Genomic DNA, 18,161 nt, shown 5'->3' with positions numbered 1-18,161 from the left:
CTCGGCCTCCCAAAGTGCTGGGATTACAGGTGTGAGCCACCGCGCCCGGCCAATAATACCTTTTATTATTATTTCTATAAGGATATGAAAATTATAACGTTGATGACTGCTCAGCTAAAATAATGAACTAGAATAAAATACTCAGGTAAAGATTTAAACATGGAGGCAAGGCTGGGTGAAGTGGCTCATACCTGTCATCCTAACACTTTGGGAGGCTGAGGCGGCTGAACTGCTTGAACCCAGGAGTTCAAGACCAGTCTGGTAACATGGCAAAACCTTGTTTCTACAGAAAATACAAAAACTAGCCAGCTGTGGTAGTGCATGCCTGAGGTCCTGGCTACTCGGAATGCTGGGGTGGGAGGATCACCTGAGCCTGGGAAGTCAAGAATACAGTGAGTCAGGATCACACCACTATACTCTAGCCTGGGTGACAGAGCCAGACACTGTCTCAAAATAAAATAAAATAAATAAACATTGCTGAAAAACTTTAAAGACATAAGCAAATGGAAAGAGCTATTGTCTTTGTGGACTGGAAGACACTCAATATTGTTAAGATGACAATACCATTCAAAGTGATTCAGCACAATCCTTATCAAAGTCCCACAACACGTTTTGCGGAAATAGAAAGATCCACACCAAAATTCACATGGAATTTCACGGGACCCCAAACTGCCAAAACCTTGAAAAAAAACAAAGTTGGAGGGCTCACACTTCCTGATTTCAATATTAATACAAAGCTACAGTAGTCAAAACAGTGTGGTGATGGCAGGACAGACATATAGACCAATGAAACAGAACACAGAGTTCAAAGATAAGCCTTCATATATGTGACAAATTGATTTTTGACAAGGGTTCCAAAATCATTTCAATGGTGAAAGGACCATCTTTTCAACAAATGGCACTGGAAAAACTGGATATCCATCTGCAAAAGAATGAAGTTAAATCCTTAAAATATTAAAATATGCTATATACAAAAATCAACACAAAGTGGATCAAAGACCTGAATTTAAGAGCTAAAACTTTCTCTTAGAAGAAAATAAAAGAAAACCTTCATGACTTTGGATTCTGCAATGGTATCTTAAGCATGACAACCAAAAGGACAAGCAACACAGGAAAAAAAATTGATAGAGTGTGGGTCGCATAGCTTTGGAGTGGCAACCTTTGGGGCGTCAGTGACGAAAAAGAGATTAAACATGGGTGATGTTGAGAAAAGAAAGAAGATTTTTGTTAAGAAGTGTGTCCAGTGCCACACGGTAGAAAAGGGAGGCAAGCACAAGACTGGGCCTAATCTCCATGGTCTCTTCGCGCGGAAGACAGGTCAGGCCATTGGATTCTCTTACACAGACGCCAAGAAGAACAAAGGCATCACCTGGGGACAGGATAAACTGATGGAGTATTTGGAGAATCCCAAAAAGAAAAATGATCTTTGCCGGAATTAAGAAGGCAGAAGGGGCAGACTTGATAACTTATCTCAAAAAAGCTACTAATGAGTAATAATTGGCCGCTGCCTTATTTATTACAAAACAAATGTCTCATGACTTTTTTATGTGTACCATACTTTAATAGATCTCATATACCAGAATTCAGATCATGAATGACTGACAGAATATTTTGTTGGGTGGTCCTCATTTAAAACTAAGATTGGCTTGTGGTTAAATGAATATTTTCAGTTTTTTGAATTTTAATAGTAATTCCAATTCAGTAAATGGTATCACTGTTTACCCCTTCTAAAAATATGATTAGACTTCGTTAGTAATGTTCAACTTTTCACAAAGATGGCGACTGCCATCTTCAAACTTAATGGAGGTCGGGCGCAGTAGCTCACGCCTGTAATCACAGCACTTTGAGAGGTTGAGACAGGCAGATCATGAGGTCAAGAGACTGAGATCATCCTGGCCAACATGGTGAAACCCCATCTCTACTCAAAATACAAAAATTAACTGGGTAGTTAATTAACTGGGTTGTTAATGTGCCCGTAGTCCCAGCTACAGGGGAGGCGGAGGCAGGAGAATTGCTTGAACCTGGGAGGCGGAGGTTGGAGTGAGCCGAGATCGCGCCACTGCACTCCAGCCTAGCGATACAGTGAGACTCCATCTCAAAAAAAAAAAAAAAAGAAAGAAAAAGAAAAAAAATAGATAAATTTGACTTTTTTTTTTTTTTTAGCAGATAAAGGCTTGTTTTATTTTAATGGCTGATCTATGTAGTCACGGAGGCCAGTATGTACAGACAAAGAGGGGAGCTTTTATTTCTTGGTCTCTTCCTCCTTGGACAAAGTCTTGATGATCTCCTCCTTCTTGGCCTGGAGGCGCTCTTCACGGCGCTTGCGTGCTTCCTTGGTCTTAGACCTGCTCAGCCTGGTCAGCCAGGAGCTTCTTGCGGGCCTTGTCTGCCTTCAGCTTGTGGATGTGTTCCATGAGAATACGCTTGTTTTTGAACACATTCCCCTTCACCTTCAGGTATAGGCTGTGATACATGTGGCGATCAATCTTCTTAGACTCACGGTATCTTCTAAGCAGCCGGCGCAGAATCCTCATTCTCCTCATCCACGTGACCTTCTCTGGCATTCGGGCATTGGCTGTACCCTTCCGCTTACCTATGCCCATGTGCCTGCCCTTCCGGCGGGCCAAGGTATTTTTCCGGCATCGCGCCCGGGAATGGACCGTCACAGGCTTGCGGATGATCAGCCCATCTTTGATCAGCTTTCGGATCTGCTGACGGGAGTTGGCATTGGCGATTTCATTGGTCTCATTGGGGTCTAACCAGACCTTCTTCTTGCCACAGCGGAGGACACTAGAGGCGAGCCTCTTCTGAAGCCTGAGCATACTCATGGCTGCGGCCACAGCAGCGAAAGGGATAAATTTGACTTTATTGAAACTAAAAACTTTTGGGCATCAAAGGACACTATCAAGGGAGTAAAAACCCATAGAATGGGAGAAAATATTTGCAAATCATATATCTGATAAGGGATCAATATCCAGAATACATAAATAACTCCTATACCTCAATGGCGACAAAAACCTAATATAAAAATGGGCAAAGGGCTGAGCACGGTGGCTCGTGCCTGTGATGCCAGCACTTTGGGAGGCAGAGGTGGGTGGATCTCCTGAGCTCAAGAGTTCCAGACCAGTCTGGGTAACATGATGAAACCTCATGTCTACCAAAATTACAAAAAAATTAGCTGGGCATGGTAGTGTGCGCACCTGTGGTCCCAGCTACTCAGGAGGCTGACATGGGAGGATCACTTGAGCCTAGGAGGTGAAGGTTGCAGTGAGCCAAGATCACACCACTGCACTCCAAAGTGTGTGACAGAGTGAGACCCTATCTCTAAAACAAAACAAACAAAAATGGGTAAAGGACTTGAATAGACATTTCTACAAAAATATAGAAATGGCCAAGAAGTACGTGAAAAGATGCTTAACATCATTAGTCATTAGGAAATGCAAATCAAACCACAATGAGATACCACTTCGTACTCATCAGGATGATTATAATTAAAAAATAGGGCCTGGCGTGGTGGCAGGTACCTGTAGTCCCAGGTACTCAGGAGGCTGAGTTGGGAAGACTGCTTAAGCACAGGATTTTCAGGTTGCAGTGAAATATGATCACGCCACTGCACTGCAGCTTGGGTGACAGAGCAAGACCCTATCTAAAAAAAAAAATAATTTTTTAAATTAATTAATTAATAAAAATCAAAAGAAATTTTTAAGAAAGGAAAATAAATGTTGGCCAGGATATGGAGAAATTGGAGCCTACATGCATTGTTGGTGGGAATGTAAAATTATGCAGCTGCTATGGAAAGCAGTTTGGTGGTTCCTCAAAATGGTAAACATATGGTCATCATATGATCAAGCAATTCCACTCTTAGAAATATACCCTAAAGAACTGAAGATAGGGACTCAAACAAATATTTGTAAACCAATGGTCACAGCAACATTATTCAAATGGCCAAAAGGTGGAAACAACCCAATAGTCCATCAATGGATGAATGGATAAACAAAATGTGTTATAAACAAAGAATGGGAGCTGGGCGCAGTGGCTCACGCCTGCAGTCCTAGCACTTTGGGAGGCCGAGGCAGGTGGATCTCCTGAGGTGAGGAGTTCAAGAGCAGCCTGGCCAATATGGCAAAATCCCATCTCTACTAAAAATATAAAACTTAGCCAGGCATGGTGGTGCACGCCTATAACCCCAGCTACTTGGGAGGCTAAGGCAAGAGAATTGCTTGAACCCAGGAGGCAGAGGTTATGGTAAGCCGAGATTGTGCCATTGCACTCAAGCCTGGGTGACAGAGTGAGACTCTGTCTCTACAAAACAAAACAAAACAATAACGAAAACAAAGAATGGAATTATTACAGCTGTAATGGGAATATAGTTCTGATGCATGCTACAACATACGTGAACCTTGAAAATATTATGCTAAGTGAAATAAGTGAGACACAAAAGGATATATATCGTATGATTCCATTTATATGAGGCATCTAGAATGAACGAATCCATAGACAGAATGTGATTGGTGATTATTAAGGGTGGGGAGAGGAAGATGGTAAATTATTGCCTAATGGGTACAAAGTTTGCTTGGGACGATCAGAAAGTTCTAGAAATGGATAGTGGTAATGGTTGTATAACACTGTGAATATACTTAATGCTACTAAATTGTACCCTTAAAAACAGCTTAAATATTCTATTTTACGTTATGTATATTTTATCAAAATTCAAAAATAAAATACAATGATGAAGTAGCTTTATATTGCTGATTTGAAGGAATCTCCAAAATAAACTGCTAAATGCAAAAGGTAAGATGTAGAACAAGAAGGGAAAGGAAACTACAGGTAAATACAAATTTGTAAATTCTGAGAACGTCTCAGAAGGTTATAAAGTGGAAGACAAACCAGGTGCCTAGAGGAGAGAAGAAGTGAGAGTTATTTTTCACTGGATACCCTTCTATATGTTTTGAATTTTGTATGACACATGTATATTACCTAGTCCAAAAAAAATTTTTTTTAATTAAAAAAATTTGCTGACCGGGGATCCAAGAAAGGGGGAAAAAAAGATAAAAAATATGCTGGTTGTTCAAAGCCACAGTCCAGTATGAATTATTGCCATAAGGTAGCACTAAAGATACAAACGAGTTACAAGTTATGATTCCAATCTAATCTCTTCCTTTTGTTTTATTTATTTATTTAGAGATAGAGTCTCATTCTCTCGCCCAGGCTGGAGTGCAGTGGCACAATCATGGCTCACTGTAGCCTCAACTCCCTGGGCTCAATGGATCCTCCCACCTCAGCCTCCTGAGTAGCTAGGATTACAGGTGTATGCCACCACACCTGGCTAATTTTTGTATGTTTTTGTAGAGATAGGGTTTCACCATGGTGCCCAGGCTGGTCTCAGACATGTGATTCGCCTGCCTTGGCCTCTCAAAGTGCTGGGATTACAGCCTGCCTTTTTCAGTGAATGGTGTCCACAAACGAAAGCAAGCCCACGTGAAGTTCACATTAGATGGAGATGTTTCTTAGGAAACAAGGCAATTCTGTGTCCCCACTGCACTCAGAACCTGAACAGTTTCATGGTTATCTGATCACAGACCCATCTCTTCCCTAATAAACAAAGCTTTTCGAGGGCAGATGATCTAATATATCAGTGCCTGGCACAGGATAGGCACTTAATGTTTGTGGTAAGAATTTAAAAATGCTGGTACTATGGCTATTTCCACTACTATACACTAGCAAATCTATCATTTGCTTGTTTGGTTTTTTTTCCTAGCAAATTTCAAGTAAAGAGGTTTAAAATTAATACAAAATAGGAAAAATACAAAAATTAGCCGAGTATGGTGGCATGTGCCTGTAGTCCTAGCTACTTGGGAGGCTGAGGCAGGATAATTGCTTGAACCCAGGAGGCGGAGGTTGCACTGAGTCGAGATCATGCCAACTGCACTCCAGTCTAGGAGACAGAGCTAGACTCCATTTCAAAAAAAAAAAATCTTTCCCAACATTGCCTCTTACCTGGATGTGGCTGCTGGCTTCATTCTGTTTACTAAATGCCAGTGTGCTGAGAACATAGAAGAGTTTTCGTATTTGCTGAGGGGATATGTTATCCAGATAATCTAAAATGCCCTGTGGAAAAAATGATGCCAACAATGAGGCTAGCAGCTAACATTTTTCTCTTAAAAATCAAAACATTAAAATCCCTGTAAAAGAGGCACACATAGACAGCCAGGTATCTAAAACTTTTTAGCTCCCTTAAAAGCTCAAGTTCTAAAAGCTATGCTCAGAGCCCAAAGGTTTGATAGACTGGAAATAAACTGAGAAAACTCTTCCAGCTTTCTAAGTCTCTTATTATCAGAGACTAGGAACTAACTATCAGGAAAGATAAAGTTATCCTCTTCACTCTAAACCACCATCCTGGGCTTTAGTCGTCTACTGCTTAGTCATTCTAATGCACCTCCCAGTTCTCGGTATTCTTTACCTCCACCTTTCCCCTTTTTTCAGTGAAAACGATATTCTACCAAAAGTTATGTCTTTACCCTATTCCTTGCCATATCATCCCTTCCCAGCTTCTACTCCATGAATTATTTCTCCTTTCTTTACAGATCTGGAAGGAGTCACAAGGAAACTACTTACTTTGCGACCGTGGGAAATGTCTCAGCTTTTCTCATCTGTAACATGGCGATAATAATAGCTATACTACCTTTCATGGTTTGTCTGAGGATAAAGTAATAAAACAGCTTTGAAAACTTTTAATTAATTTCTGAAAAATCTCCATTTCTTCTTCTCTATTGAATGCTTTCTCTCAGCCTACAAGCAATCTCAAGCCTCCTCATCTAAAAAAATCTCCCTTGCGGCCAGGTGCAGTGGCTCACGCTTGTAATCCCAGCACTTTGGGAGGCCGAGACAGGCAGATCACGAAGTCAGGAGATTGAGACCATCCTGGCTAACACGGTCAAACCCTGTCTCTACAAAAAATACCAAAAATTAGCCAGGCGTGGTGGCGGGCACCTGTAGTCCCAGCTACTCGGGAGGCTGAGGCAGGAGAACGGTGTGAACCCGGGAGGCGGAGCTTGCAGTGAGCCAAGATCGCGCCACTGCACTCCAGCCTAGGGGACAGAGCAAGACTCCGTCTCAAAAAAAAAAAAAAAATCTCCCTTGCAATTAGCTTCTTTCTCAAGCTACTTTTCTTATTCTGTCCTCCTTGATGCTTCTCAACATTGACTCTATTCCCCAAGTCTTCAAGTTACTGCTCTCTGGCTTCCAACCTTATAATTCAATTAACACTGTTCTCTCAGAGGTTGCCAGAGGTATCATAATTGCCAAAGACAATAGCCTCTGCTCCATCTTCAACCTCTACAGTATCCAGCACTGAGATAAATCCCTCGCTCTTTTTTTGTTTGTTTTGACAGAGTTTCGCTCTTCTCGCCTAAGCTGGAGTGTGATGGCATGATCTCAGCTCACTGCAGCCTCCACCTCCTGGGTTCAAATGATTCTCCTGCCTCAGCCTCCCGAGTAGCTGGAATTACAGGCATGCACCACCATGCCCGACTAATTTTTGTATTTTTAGTAGAGGAGGGGGTTTCTCCGTGTTGGTCAGGCTGGTCTCGAACTCCCAACCTCAGGTGATCCGTCTGCCTCAGCCTCCCAAAGTGCTGGGATTACAGGCGTGAGCCACCGTGCCCAGCTGTCCTCTTCTAAGCTTCTATGGTCTTCTGCCTCAAAATTACCTCAGTTGAGCTCACATTTATATGGTTCTGAATACCCAAACTAAATCTTCCACCAAAGGGTGCCCCACAGGGTTCCAAACCAGAATTTCCAACTATCCACTAACCATCTACATGTGGCTATCCCATAGTGAACTCATCATACTTCCTACAGAAGACACACTCCCCTCCTGGTCTCCGGAAATAGCACAACCATCCACCTGGTTTCCTAACACGAAAAACTAGGACCTAGTTTTCCTGTTTCTCATTGCCACATATTCTCTCTCTTCTTCTTTTTTTTGAGACGGAGTCTTGCTCTGTCGCCCAGGCTGGAGTGCAGTGGCACGATCTCGGCTCACTGCAAGCTCCGTCTCCCAGGTTCAAGTCATTCTCCTGCCTCAGCCTCCAGAGTAGCTGGGACTACAGGTGCCCACCACCACGCCCAGCTAATTTTTGTGTTTTTAGTAGAGACGGGGTTTCACCGTGTTAGCCAGGATGGTCTCAATCTCCTGACCTCGTGATCCGCCCATCTTGGCCTCCCAAAGTGCTGGGATTACAGGCATGAGCCACCACACCTGCAACATATTCTTAACAGTCACCAAGTCATGTTAATTCTAACACCAAACTGTCTTTTAAGCCATCATTTCTTCTACATTCCCGTGAGTAAAATCTGGCCCTTACTCTCACTCCCTTAGACCCTTTCAGCAGTCTCTAATCCACCCACCATATAGCCTACTGAGTTATCTCTGAATGCTGAGCAGATTAAGTCAACTCTGTGTAAAAACTGGTAATAGCTCCCCATTGTCTAGAAAATAAAGTTGAAACTCTTTAGCATGTTATTTGAGACTCTTTGCAAATGGGCCTGTCCTATGTCTTAGCAGCCTCGCCTCCCATCACTCTTCTCCATATATATCCTATTCTCCAGTCATGCTTGTTTGCTTCTCATTCCTCAGTCATACCACTGACTTGGGCACCAGTTTGCTTCTGCTCAATCTCTTCTCTGCCTAGAACGCACTTCCCATACTTTCTCTTGTCAGTCATTCCCATCCTTCAGCAATCACTCAAATAGTCTCTTTGAAGAATTCTCCAGCTTCCCAGGCTAAATTTAATTATTCTTGCTCTGTTTTAGCTATAGTACTTTACCAGAGAATTCACCATGTTGTATTTATAGTGACTTGCTTAGGTGTCTTAGCCTTTAACATCAAAGGCAAGGACTTACTTTACACCCACAGCACCCAGAATAAAGCTTAGCCTGTAGGTTAGGCATAAAGAAGTGTTTGCTGAATGAATCAACACATAGATAGTCACTTTTTATTTATATTACTTGCCCATCATCTCACCTCCTTCCCACCTCCTCCCACCAATTACAGTATTCAATATCTAAAGTAAAAGAAGCCAATAAGATACCTTTACAAAGACAGCATTCATCATCATAGCAGACGGGTTTAACACTACCAACTCTAGGAGGACATCTAACGCAGTATCAACTTCAGCTTCATTCCCACTGCAGATATGGGTCACTAAGGCACCAACCACCTCCTATACAGAGGAGAGTCAACAGGACAATGTAAAACAAAATATGGAATGGCCATTCTAAAGGGATTCACCCCCAAGGCCTCTCCAATCTCTACTTCATTAAAATCACAATCAACCCAATCCCATCATCTATTATCTAGTTTTCATTAATGTTGGCTTCAGGAGATTTGTCGGTGAGCACTACCTAAGCCCTCCTGATTTTGCTCCTTGGCATAGTTTTCCTCTTTCTTGTTCCCACATGGGTTAAATTTTACCCTTTGCAAGTTGAGGTTGTACAAGATCAGTTGAAATTTCTCAAAATGATGGCACTCAAGGAACTAAAAGCGGCCGGGTGCAGTGGCTCAAGCCTGTAATCCCAGCACTTTGGGAGGCCGAGACGGGTGGATCACGAGGTCAGGAGATCGAGACCATCCTGGCTAACACAGTGAAACCCCGTCTCTACTAAAAAATACAAAAAACTAGCCGGGCGAGGTGGCGGGTGCCTGTAGTCCCAGCTACTTGGAAGGCTGAGGCAGGAGAATGGCGTGAACTCGGGAGGCGGAGCTTGCAGTGAGCTGAGATCCGGCCACTGCACTCCAGCCTGGGTGACAAGAGCAAGACTCCGTCTCAAAAAAAAAAAAAAAAGGAACTAAAAGCTTTAAAGGTTTTCTTTATATAGTACAGGCTAGACTTGCATGTTTCCAAGCAAACATGGATCATGATAGGGTCTCTAAGACATTAAGAGGGTTCAAAAATGTCTTAGATGCCATTCTCCCTTTATACTGTCACTGTGTAATAGTCATAACAGAATTATATTCTCAACTGTAGCAGCTACCTCATGTTAGCTGCAACTACTGCTCTACTTTAAATGTTTAAAATCTTCTTACAAATCTTCATTTTAAAATTTCCATTCAAATGTGTTTTAACATTGTCAATAATAGGAAGAATATATGTAAAAACACAAAATAAGACACTGTTCTTTACTTGCTTTCATAAACATTTTCCACAAATACAGTCCCTCCTCTCTGGATATATGCTGTTAAAATGTGTCTTGGCTGGGCCCGATGGCTCATGCCTGTAATCCCAGCACTTTGAGAGGCCAAGGCAGGCAGATCACCTGAGGTCAGGAGTTCGAGACCAGCCTGGCCAACATGGTGAAACCCTGTCTCTACTAAAAATACAAAAAATTAGCCAGCTGTGGTGGTGTGTGCCTTTAATCACAGCTATTCAGGAGGCTGAGACAGGAGAATCGCTTGAACCTGGGAGGCGAAAGTTCCAGTGAGCCGAGATCACGCCACTGCACTCCAGCCTGGACATGAAGAGCAAAACTCCGTCTTAAAACAAAACAAAACAAGTGTCTCATGCTTTGAAATAGATCTGGATCTTAATTTCAGACAGAATTTTAGAGCTCAGAACACAGAGTTAGATCCACCAGTCAAGTCTCTTCATTTCATCAAGGCTGGGACTAGAATTGAGCTTTCCTAAGTCCCAGTTCAGAGTTCCTTCCCCTTCAGTAAGTTCCAATCAACAAAAAATAAACATCAGATTATTTTCCCTTCCCCTGTTCCCTCCTTGCCAAAATAAATGCTTCAACATACCTGCTGGCAATACGTGTCAAAAAACTTAAATGCATATTTGTATAGGAGACTGCCAAATGAAATTATACTCTGGTCTAGAGAGTGAAGCAAACTCTGAGCCAGCGACAGAATGGATGAACACATATCCTTAAGAACCTTGAGTGGGGAAGAGTAGAGAGAGAAAAGGAGCTATAAGAAGCAGTTAGTACACAAGCTAAGAGTTGCTTATCCTTTTGGAATGTCAGACTTCTTCTCTCTAACTCTCATTTTAACTTGAGAAATCTTAATCTTTGCTTTACACAAAAATAATCCTTCAGCATTCCGAGATTACTCTCAGCATCAATGGGATTCCACGTTTGGATAATAATTGACCTTTAAGCTCAAAGAAGTTAAATTATAAGCCTAATAGTACGTTCCTATCTGCTCAATTTGGGATTGGAGGCCAGCTCTTCTAAATTCCAGTTTCCCCATGCAATCACACTACCCCCCAGGGATGTTCCACCTTGCTTATAATTTGAAGTTGGTCTATAAGGTTCAATGCTAACTAAACTGATCTTTTTTAAAAGAAGATCAAGAAGAGAAGTGATCATACCCTACCAATAATGCAATATACATAGACATTAATAGACCCAGACTAACCAGTTAATAAACATAGCTTCTTTATTGATACCGTAAGTTTTAAAAATCTTATACTCAGCTGGGTATAATGCTTTATTGGGGAAAATACAATGAAAAATCACATATAGTTTCTGTGTCTAGAAAATTATAGCCCAAAACATATACAACTGGCAGAAATAAACACAGAAAGAACTGCAAGATAAAATAATACAACTGCTAAATCTATACCTAAATGTAAAATTTAAGACCCAATGAGGTATTCTCATTAGCTCCTAACCCAAACCCCAAACGACTGGTCCATCCAGTTTTCTAAGTTCTATACTGTTAATACCCTGAATGTTCAGCTGGCAAAACACTATTCCCAGCTTATAAAATTCCACTTTGAATAATTTACATTTCCAGAGGAATTATCACCTAAATTCCAGTTTTGAATGGCCAAAGAGTGATAGTTCAAATAGGTTCATATTTACGTTTCTACTAGTTTCTACAGGCTGGTCCTTTACCCCTCAAGGTTTTTGTAAGCTACTTAAATAGGATACGGACGGTCAGTTTGTCAAAGTTGCAAACTGCATTGAGATAGACAATTAAAATAATTAATGCAAAAATAAAATTCAAAAATCTCAATGGGTTTGAACAATGGACTGAAATAAGATAAAATTTTACATGGGAGCTATAAAGCTTTCCATTTTAGATTAAAGATCAATAGTCTCTGACACTTACTAAGTAATGAACAGAGAATGTACTCTGGAGCAGCTGTTCTTGAATGCAGCCTGATCGAATCTTATTTCTTAGCACCCTTTCAATGTACTTCTTTGTCTGAGTATTGGTGCTATAGATGATGAAAAGCATCACCAGGTCAAACACCTATTGTCAATAAATATGCAATAATAGAAAAACAGTTAACAAATCAGTACATTCGCTACAATTAAACAGCAGCTTTTCCCTGTTAAAACACAGAATGGATAATGCTCATTTGTTCCACACACTCCCCTGGGAGTATCTACACTTTTCACAAAACCCAGAAATATTTTTCAGAGAAATAAAGTGCCACAACTATTAACCACTAGTACCTCTCAAGAATACAGAGCAGCCGGGCGCAGTGGCTCACGCCTGTAATCCCAGCTCTCAGGGAGGCAGAGGCGGGAGGATAGCTTGAGCCCAGGAGTTGGAGACCTGCCTGGGTAATATAGCAAGACCCCGTTCTCCACAAAAAGGAAACAACAACAAAAAAATACAAGAATACAGAGCAGGCCGGGCATGGTGGCTCATGCCTATAATCCCAGCACTTTGGGAGGCCAAGGCGGGCGGATCACAAGGTCAGGAGATCGAGACCATCCTGGCTAATACGGTGAAACCCCGTCTCTACTAAAAACACAAAAAATTAGCCAGGTGTGGCGGCGTGCGCCTGTAGTCCCAGCTGCTGGGGAGGCTGAGGCAGGAGAATGGCGTGAACCCGGGAGGCGGAGCTTGCAGTGAGCCAAGATGGCGCCACTGCACTCCAGCCTGGGTGACAGAGTGAGACTCCGTCTCAAAAAAAAAAAAACAAAAACAAAAACAAAGAATACAGAGCAATATACATGAAAGTGATATTATTACAGATGTAACTCTGAACAGTTTGACATTTATTAAAAGAAAGATTCAATCACTTGCCAACTCCAGTGTGTATTTGTTGCCAACTACAGTATGTATTTTCACTATTATTAGGAAAATTACTAGGCCAGGCGAGGTGGCTCACGCCCGTAATCCCAGCAATTTGGGAGGCCGAGACAGGTGGATCATGAGGTCAGGAGTTCAAGACCAGCCTGGCCAAGATGCTGAAACTCCGTCTCCACTAAAAATACAAAACTTAGCCGGGCAAGGTGGCACGCACCTGTAATCCCAGCTAGTTGGGAAGCTGAGGCAGGAGAATTGCTTGAACCCGGGTACCAGAGGTTGCAGTGAGCCAAGATCGAGCCACTGCACTGGAGCCTGGGTGACAGAGCAAGACTTTGTCTCAAAAAAAAAAAAAAAAGAAAAAAAAAAGAAAATTACTTTGTAAAAGTTGGAAAGACTATAAATGCCCATCAATACGGGAAAGGTTCAATAAATTATGATAGAGTTATTTTAATTTTTGGAATATTACACAGTCATCAAAAAGAATAAGCCATGCAGGGTGTGGTGGCTCATGCCTGTAATCCCAGCACTTTGGGAGGCTGAGGTGGGCAGATTACCTGAGGTCAGGAGTTTGAGACTAGCCTGGCCAACATGGTGAAGCCCCATCTCTACCAAAAATACTCACAAAAAAATTAGTCAGTCATGGTGGCAGGTGCCTGTAATCCCAGCTACTCGGGAAGCTGTGGCAAGTGAATCACTTATACCTGGGAGGTGGAGGTTACAGTGAGCCAAGATTATGCCATTGCACTCTAGCCTAAGTGACAGAGCAAAGCTCTATCTAAAAAAAAAAAAAATTATTTAAAAAATTAACAAACAAACAAAAAGAATAAGCTAGACCAGGGGTCCGCAACCCCTGGACCACAGAGTCTATGGTCTGCTAGGAACCAAGCTGCACAGCAGGAGGTGAGGGGCGGTCAAGTGGGCATTACCACCTGAGATCCTTCTCCTGTCAGAATAGCGGCAGCATTAGATTCTCATGGGAGTGTGAACCCTATTGTGAACTGCACATGCACAGGATCTAGGCTGCACATTCCTTATGAGAATCTAAGTAGTGCCTGATGATCTAAGGTGGAACTGTTTCATCCTGACTGTTCATGAACTGTTCATGCTCTGACACGATTTCATGATTTCATGGATGTGGAAAAACTCTCTTCCATGAAACCAGTCTCTGGTGCCAAAAAGGTTAGGGACTGCTGAGCCATACTATATTTTTTGACAGAGAAAAGACATTCCTGGTATGAAGTGGAAAAAACAGCAACCTGCAAAAGGATAATCAGGCTGGGCATGGTGGTTCATGCCTATAATCCCACTGTTTTGGGAGGCTGAGGAGGGAGGCTCACTTGAGCCCAGGAGGTGGAGGCAACAGTGAGTTATGATTATGCCACTGCACTCCAGCCTGGTGACAGAGTGAGACCCTGTCTCTTTAAACACCACCACCACCACCCATAATCATAGTTAAGATTCTGCTTTTGTAAAAACAATATATAAACATATATATGTGTAGGTATAAGAGTACACCTGTACTTCCACGCAATTACAGCTTGTATATGAAGAGAAAAAATTTAGGATGATTATCCCTGAGGAATGGGACAGAGAGTGGAGAAAAACTGTATTTTTTACATCTGTAGTTTCCTTGTGGGTTTTTCTCCACAATTAGCTTGTTTACCTAAGTTTAAAAAAGAAAAATTTGAGGGCTAGGAGCAGTGGCTCATGCCTATAATCCCAGCACTTTGGGAGGCCCAAGCAGGAGGATCACTTGAAGCTAAAAAGTTGAGACCATGCCGGGTGCAGTGGCTCACGCCTGTAATCCCAGCACTTTGGCAGGCTGAGGCAGGCAGATCACGAGGTCAGGAGATCAAGACCATCCTGGCTAACACGGTGAAATTCTGTCTCTACTAAAAATACAAAAAAAAAAAAAAAAATTAGCCAGGCGTGGTGGCAGGCACCTGTAGTCCCAGCTACTCAGGAGGCTGAGGCAGGAGAATGGCATGAACCCGGGAGGCAGAGCTTGCAGTAAGCCGAGATCATGCCACTGCACTCCAGCCTGGGTGACAGAATGAGACTCCGTCTCAAAAAAAAAAAAAAAAAATTCAGACCAGTCTGGGCAACACAGCAAGACCTCATCTATATAAAAAATAAAAAAATTGGCCTGGCATGGTGGGTCACACCTGTAATCCCAGCACTTTGGGAGGTTGAGGTGGGCGGATCACCTGAGGTCAGGAGTTTGAGACCAGCCTGGCCAACATGGTGAAATCCCGTCTCTACTAAAAATGCAAAAATTAGCTGGGCGTGGTGGCGGGCACCTATAATCCCAGCTACTAGGGAGGCTGAGGCAGGAGAACTGCTTAAACCCAGGGGGCGGAGGTTGTAGTGAGCTGAGATTGTGCCACATCACTCTAGCCTGGGCAAAAGAGCGAAACACCATCTCAAAAAAAAATAATAATAAAAATAATAAATAAATAAATAAAACAATTAGCCAGGCCTGGTGGTGCTTGCCTGTAGTCCCAGCTACTCCGAAGATTGAGGTGGGAGGATCACTTGAACCCAGGAGTTTGAGGCTGCAGGGAGCTATGATGCTACCACTGCACTCCAGCTTGGGTGACAGAGCAAGACTTAGTCTCTTGAAAAACAAAAAAAGACCAAAAAAGAGAAAACATTGGGAGTGTATTCAGGGCAACTTGAGTCTATGCTTCCAGGGGAAAAAAAAAAACAGTTAAAAAGGAAAGCAGGACAAACAAGAAAAAACAAAACAAATTTTACTGCTTCTCTTAACTGATTGTCCCACTCCTGAGGACACCAAAATTGAGAGTTATTAGACCAGAATACAGTCATTAAAGATAATAATGAAGACAAAGCAGACACTTGAAATATTTATGACAGGGGAAAAAATGTAAAGAAAAAAATAAGAATAGAAATTATATTTATACAATGATTACAAATATGTAAAAATAGGAATGCAGGCAGCCACGGTGGTAAATTTATGTTTATCCAAAACCAAAAACAGTGTGTTGGAGTACTTTGATATTTTTCACCAGAAAAAATTCTGAATTTTCATTGCTTTATTTGGCATCATGAAAGTTTTTAAGATAGTCACCCAAAAATTGGCTAACACAACTAACAAAAATCCCACAAAACAGATTCCAACCAAAGAAAAATCTTTAAAGGCAACCAATCAAAACCTAAGGAACTCAATCATCTGGCTTTTTTTTTTGAGATGGAGTCTTGCACTGTTGCCCAGGCTGGAGTGCAGTGGTGCGTGACACCAGGCCAGGCTAATTTTTTTATTTTTTAATTTTCTTTTAGAGACAGGGTTTCGCTACATTGGCCAGGCTGGTCTCAAACTCCTGACCTCAGATGATCCGCCTCCCGAAGTACTGGGATTATAGATGTGAGCCACAGCACCCAGCCAACCATCTGGCTTTCTGATGGAAGGTACTTCTAGATTAGAGACATAAGATCCAGTACCACTGCCTTGACAGTGGACAGACTGATTTACTCCAGTCAGGTCTACATGGGCAAAGTAAAATAAAACATGGAATGCCATTATCTTGACAGTGGTGCTGGGTGGAAGGAAGGGCAATTAGGCAGATACAGGGACCTGAGACTCAGGTGGTTATTTTCTTCATCTCATCGGTGGGGACTTGGCTTCTTTGACTGCATCTTGATATGCTTGGTTACACTGTTAGTATTTCCCCTTATGGATACTGTAGGCTTATTTTATAGCCAGAGTGAGTAGGGGCAGGCTATCTGGCCAGTCGCCCCCTCAGATTGTCTTCCCCAGACAGCTAATGTTTATTAGAACAACTAGAGAAGAGAAAAAAAGAGTGACTAGAGGGAGGGGAAAGAAAGAAAGCAGGAAGGCAAGCTAGCCAATGTCATTACTTTTAAGTCTGCAATACTGAAAATGCATAGTACATGAACATTACCTTGTGTTCAGACACTGAGGCAGTGTTTTCAATTGCCTGAAAAAACAGGAGAGTCACAAAAATATTATGATACATCAGTGAAACATGTTTCACCTTACTCAGCAAGCCCTGTTATGTCATCCAAGAGTCAATGTGTCCATATGGCAACCATGAGCCATCATTTCCACTTGAATGACTTTTGAGATTTTTATTTCAAGCTACCTCAGTTATACATCTGTCACTAATTGCCACTCATTTCCTCCTTGATAATCAAAGTTCCAAAGATCTCACCTTAATCCAGGCTTCTGAAATGGTTTTCTCATATCTAATAGCTGACTTTATTACATCAAAGAGGAGAATAATACAGCTCTGATCGCTGCTTTCTTGATTTCCTGAGGAACTACAAGTAGCAGAGAGGAAACAAATTACTGTTCTACCTACCAGAAAAGAACTTACAAGATCTGAGTTCCTGCTTAGTAGCCATGTACACTGAAGCAAATGACAACCTCACGTATAAGATGGCTAATAAACTTGCACTGTAGTCTGTCTGGAATTGATCTGAATCGCTAAGAAAACATATAAACGCATACATAATCACATACATATATGTAATTTGAAACACTATACAATACTAGGTGTAAATGTCATAATAGTACCATTATTTGTAGTTGTAAGTTGTTTTTTTTTTTTTTTTTTTTTTTTTGAGACGGAGTCTTGCTCTGTCACCCAGGCTGGAGCGCAGTGGCCAGATCTCAGCTCACTGCAAGCTCCGCCTCCCGGGTTTACGCCATTCTCCTGCCTCAGCCTCCTGAGTAGCTGGGACTACAGGCGCCCACCACGTCACCCGGCTAGTTTTTTGTATTTTTTAGTAGATTCGGGGTTTCACCGTGTTAGCCAGGATGGTCTCGATCTCCTGACCTCGTGATCCGCCTGTCTTGGCCTCCCAAAGTGCTGGGATTACAGGCGTGAACCACTGCGCCCAGCCTGTAGTTGTAAGTATTAAGCTCTAACTCTGACTGTGGGATGTCAGAAAATTGTGACATCCTATGTGAGGATGAGTTCTTTACCTTGCTCGTCCTTTACTTTTCAACTTTACTTGGGAAGCCTGTAACCGTGATGGCAAAACACAATGTTGCAGATCCAACTTCTCCCGAAGCTCAGAAATTACCTGCAGAAAATAAATATTAACTATGGTTTTCTGCTTATTC

General features: G+C 42.1%; 2 protein-coding genes and 1 pseudogene across 13 annotated transcripts in view; 1 reads left to right on the top strand and 2 right to left on the bottom strand.

The window, feature by feature from the left end:
- Positions 1 to 18,161, bottom strand: part of LOC105477686 (FA complementation group D2) — a 76,868-nt gene that overhangs the window by 39,647 nt on the left and 19,060 nt on the right. For 11 of the 12 annotated variants that reach the window (XR_984883.3, XR_011620230.1, XM_011734320.3 and 8 more), the window contains 7 exons: positions 18,021 to 18,121; positions 17,245 to 17,353; positions 16,975 to 17,010; positions 12,116 to 12,259; positions 10,799 to 10,933; positions 9,093 to 9,224; positions 5,998 to 6,108 (listed from right to left, as the gene is read on the bottom strand). Coding sequence is in view for 10 of the 12 variants with exons in the window: in XM_011734320.3 (XP_011732622.2) it covers positions 5,998 to 6,108; positions 9,093 to 9,224; positions 10,799 to 10,933; positions 12,116 to 12,259; positions 16,975 to 17,010; positions 17,245 to 17,353; positions 18,021 to 18,121 (768 nt within the window). In the remaining 2 variants the exon portion in view is untranslated. Of the gene's footprint in view, positions 1 to 5,997; positions 6,109 to 6,138; positions 6,697 to 9,092; positions 9,225 to 10,798; positions 10,934 to 12,115; positions 12,260 to 16,974; positions 17,011 to 17,244; positions 17,354 to 18,020; positions 18,122 to 18,161 lie in introns of those variants that run through there. The other variant, XM_071092206.1, reaches the window with a different exon arrangement.
- Positions 1,194 to 1,654, top strand: LOC112425913 (cytochrome c-like; annotated as a pseudogene).
- Positions 2,222 to 2,865, bottom strand: LOC112425905 (large ribosomal subunit protein eL19-like). Its single transcript, XM_071092208.1, has one exon. The coding sequence runs from the start codon at positions 2,826 to 2,828 to the stop codon at positions 2,340 to 2,342; it is 489 nt and encodes a 162-aa protein (XP_070948309.1). The 5' UTR covers positions 2,829 to 2,865; the 3' UTR covers positions 2,222 to 2,339.

The sequence above is a fragment of the Macaca nemestrina genome, chromosome 2 (genome assembly GCF_043159975.1).
Source record: "Macaca nemestrina isolate mMacNem1 chromosome 2, mMacNem.hap1, whole genome shotgun sequence".
Taxonomy (NCBI): domain Eukaryota; kingdom Metazoa; phylum Chordata; class Mammalia; order Primates; family Cercopithecidae; genus Macaca; species Macaca nemestrina.
The sequence above is the reverse complement of the archived record's forward strand: the minus strand, read 5'-3'. Positions and strand labels throughout refer to the sequence as shown.

Bases quoted from the DNA above. Each gene is read 5' to 3' on its own strand.
- LOC112425905 (XM_071092208.1), bottom strand. From the start codon at position 2,828: ATGAGTATGCTCAGGCTTCAGAAGAGGCTCGCCTCTAGTGTCCTCCGC.